The sequence below is a fragment of the Thunnus maccoyii genome, chromosome 6 (assembly GCF_910596095.1).
Source record: "Thunnus maccoyii chromosome 6, fThuMac1.1, whole genome shotgun sequence".
NCBI lineage: Eukaryota > Metazoa > Chordata > Actinopteri > Scombriformes > Scombridae > Thunnus > Thunnus maccoyii.
In genome coordinates, this window is record NC_056538.1 from 24,156,463 (window position 1) to 24,160,767 (window position 4,305).

A 4,305-nucleotide genomic window follows, 5' to 3' on the forward strand; every position below is an offset into this window, starting at 1 on the left:
AATATAAACGAGATATGAAGTGTTAGCTCTTCCTGTAATCTATACAGACGACTTAAGAGTTGCACGGCAGTAAAATATGACATATTTGAGGCCAGCGATTAGGCGCACCATACTCCCTTTGCTAACGTAATCATTTAACATTATTTCTAAAATGATCAATAAGTCTGCTGTAATGTTTCATCTAAGGATCTCACTTTGATCTTTTGTCATTACGTTGCTATTTCAGTCAGGGCACACCTCAGTGTTGCATCAGAAAACATCATTTAGTCCTGAGATAACTGGGATACACATATAAATTATTAATGGGATCAATATCCAGGATCTGACTTCTTTTTTTTTTAAAAAAAAAAACAGGTGTCACCTTGTAACTGTATGTCCATAAAAGGGATGAGCTCACGCTTGGCAGCAGTGGTGCAGTCTGTCAGCGTTTCATGGGCGTAGGCTTTGAATTTGCATGTGTGTGTGTGTTTGTGTGTGTTTGTGTGTGTGTATGTGTGTGTGTATAGAAGTGGAAAGTAACTAAGTACACTCCCTAAAATGTAAGTACAATTTTGAGATACTGGCCACTTTTGAGTGAAGTTGTGAGCTTTTTTCAGTCCACTACATTTACTTGATGGCTACAGGTAATTTAAAGAGTAAGATTGTAAATGAAAATATATGATGCTCTATATGATATGTGATACTTTAAATAAAATGTACTGAGTAGTTAGAATCACTCACATACAGTAGTTGGACCAGATAGAGCAGCTACAGGTTTGAATTAAACAAATTAACATTATAATTTCTCACAAACATGAGAGCATTTTTTATATTTTTTTCTGTAAATATCTTACAGTAGTAGTTTTATAGTTTTTCCACCACTATGTGTGTATGTGTGTGTGTGTATGTGTGTGTGTGTGTGTGTGCATGCATGCATAAGCATGTGCACATCTGCATACACTTCCCTGCATGTATAAATTGTGTGTGTGTGTGTCTTTGTGAGTGTGCATGTGTGTATGTGTGTATGTGTGTGTGTGTGTGTGTGTGTGTGTGACTAGAGCCACAGCTTTTCCTGTGTTAACCACGTGGCTCAGACACGGTTAATAAAAAGATCACGTTCACTTCTGGGTTTCCTTTCTTCTGAGGAGCCCAAGCACTGGTAAGACTCATGACAGCAAGTGATATTTTTGAAATCCGATCATTTCTGTTTTCTTTGTTTTTTGTATCTTTACAATGAAAATGTATTTAAATTTACAGAATTTTCACTAAGTGAGATTGATTTTACTGCCTTGTCAATGTACTGTATCAGCATCTTTTTAAGGAAATGCCAAAATGTCAAAATGCTACGGAAACTCTATATGAAACTTACAGTAAACTGTTTTATTATTTATCAATTATGAAATGATGTTAGACAATGAAACTGTGTCATATTTAATGTGTAAAAACTTGCCTTTAGTCAACCCATCATATCATCAGTGTTTGCGTTGGAGCGACAAGAGGCTACTGATGTACAGTGTTGTCACCCATAAAGTAGAAAGCACTACTAAACTTCACTACACAGTGTAGTGTTTCCTACTTTATGGATGAGTATACTGTTGGCTGCAGAGGAATCTAACAGAAAAAAGAAACCGACGGACTTTATGTGAAAAGTTTGAAAACTTCTAGGCCCATCATGAAAACCTGCTGAATTTCTCTGCTGCTTTTGTTGTTTTGTTGTTTTGTTCTTTTTTTTTGGAAATTGTTAATTTCTGACAGATTGATGTGATGAAGGTAAATGCAAAATTCAACCATAATTGTTTTACTTAATGTAGTAAAATCAGATACCTGCACAGACAGTCGCTCTACAGTTAAAAGAAAGCGGGAAAGCAGTGTACAAATTCAAGAGTTTATTTTTGCTTTTTGTTGGTGATACACTAATCATTTCCTTCTTCTTTTTTTTTTTTTTTTTTTACAAAGTTTCTGTTTTTTGTTTCACATGAAAAATACCGCAAAACTTAAAAAAAAAAAAAAAAAAAAAAAAAAATCCCCTAATGACTCTATATGAAAAGACTATGAGCCCATTATAGAAAATATATATACAGGGTGTAAGGCAAATATGGACATGCTATAGTGATACACTGTGGTCTTCAAAAAACTGAGACTATAAGTGTATTCTTAAGGCTAAAATAATCTATCCTTTGCAAGCAGGTATGACTGAAATTCCATTTAATTTTAAATTTTAAAAACGTAATTTTGGATATATAACTGTTTTGTTTTGTGAAAGTGCATAAAGTAGAAGCAAAGTGAATTTACCAGACAAATAAAAAGCAAACTGAAACTCTTCCACGGTGAATTGTTATATAATAAAACAATAACATAGATTTGTATGCTTTTTTAAAATATGATTTGTAATTGTCTGTATTTCTTACCAAAAAAATGTGTAATTACTGTTATAATTCTTCAATAAATGATTTACCTGACCAGTGTATGACGAGAACTCTTTTTACTTTGCAGCATTCTGATCAAGCTGATTAATTTAGATAGACTCTCACTGATTTGCCATCTAAAGCAGGTGCTGTGCTTTACTACAATATAAAAATATAAAAATCTTTTTGACACATAAAATGTCCATGTAGCTATTTTTTAAATATTTTTTTATATATAAAAATACTGCTGATATCCTGTTGTGTCCAAGACTTGGCATTGGTACCTAATGTGGCGTTTTATTCTAATTCCACGGTAGTGCCTGCAGAAAGTTTGATGGGACCAAACCTCGCCGTCCTTGCAGATCCCCCTAAAATTGAAATAAAAAGACAATAATTGTGAGCAAACAGTGAGGTTAAAAACTAGGTGGCAATAAATGTAAAAATGTAGAGATGACGCTCACATAGTAGAATCCGTCTTGATCTATGTCACCTAGAACATATATGATGTCTCCTGAATGAAAGCCAAGTTCAACCTGTTAAAGAAAAGACAAACATGTTTAAGTTTGAAACATCATAAACCACTTTGTTGAATTTATAGCAACAGATTATGTATCAGATTATTATGTATCATTATAGTTCTTACTTCACTGTCCACGTTGGGTGAATTTTCCCACGGATCATAGTCAAATAAGGCCACCATTCTGCGAACAACCACATCATCAGGAATACTGGCTACGTCACTCAGATCTGGCGTTAAAGACATGCCTGTGGGCCAAAATACAAAAACTCATTTGAAATGGCACAACTTTTAAATGGAAAATCAGTTTTCACACAGGCCAGTAAAAGCATCAAACTTCAAAAAATTAACTGTTGAAAAAGCTAAGATAATAAATAAACAAACACCTTTGAGCCGGTTAACTGAAATCATTTTGTAAAATAGACTCAAGAACTGTGTTTTTTTACTTTCATTTTATAGCTTTCTACAGTTATGCACATTCACACTCAATGTAAGCAGCCTCATACAGATGGAGACGGCTGTACCTTGCTCAAAGGTCACAACACATTTATTGTTGAAAGTAAAGGAGTTATTTTCATGCATCCAGATTAAAATATATCTGCATATTGCTCCTAACTTACTATCAGTGTCCTGCACAGACAGATGGTTGATACCTGTGTGGTCCACTGGGAGGAATCCCTGCTGCATGAGTAGGTGCTTCAGATATTCATCATCCACTGGGATTTCAGCCACCATGTTGCTTGGCACATAACCAGAGAGGCCACCAGACTCACCGTGATAGAAACCATCAGAGTCTTTATCTCCAAACACCTAATAGATGCAGAGACATTTAGTTATATTACTGTCTAGCAGGTTTGGGAGGAAATAAATATATTCATGTGTACATTTGCACTTGGTAGCAGCAGACAGGTTTCAGACAAATGGTGGCAAATCTCATCAACCAGTTGAAAATTTTGACAGGGTATATAGAAAGGAAGTGCACATCTTTTTTCACATTCAGCTGGTCACACAGGAAACACCATCATGTTCTTTCAAAGGAGCTTTTCAACCGATCGAAAGTGAGGAAACACAACTCACACAAACATGCACCTAAAGAACACCACAAAGATCTGTACACGATTATAACAGTTTCACAGTATAAGAAGAAGTTGCAACAGAGGGAGAAACGTCACAAGGGGTTTTTACCTTGATTATCTGGCCTGGTACAAAAGGCAGCTCCTCTGCAGCCGTGTCGTAGTTCGGAGACATTGCAGCAGGATTGTATGGATAAAGTGCCACAAAGAGCCGGACGGTGGGTGTGGACACCTGGCTCGCAGTCTCAAGTTCCCATTCTCTGAGGTCTTCCGGAGTAGCAATCCTCACTTCATTTGGGTATATCAAAACATCTAACTCCAGACTCTCCAT

General features: G+C 35.7%; 1 protein-coding gene across 1 annotated transcript; it reads right to left on the reverse strand.

Annotated features, from left to right (window-relative positions):
* Positions 1-2,559: 2,559 nt before the first annotated feature.
* si:ch211-105f12.2 (RIMS-binding protein 2-like) lies at positions 2,560-4,305 on the reverse strand. Its single transcript, XM_042414519.1, has 5 exons — positions 4,087-4,305; positions 3,555-3,711; positions 3,028-3,149; positions 2,846-2,917; positions 2,560-2,752 (listed from the first exon to the last, which is right to left on the reverse strand). The coding sequence occupies exons 1-5, from the start codon at positions 4,303-4,305 to the stop codon at positions 2,687-2,689; spliced, it is 636 nt and encodes a 211-aa protein (XP_042270453.1). The 3' UTR covers positions 2,560-2,686.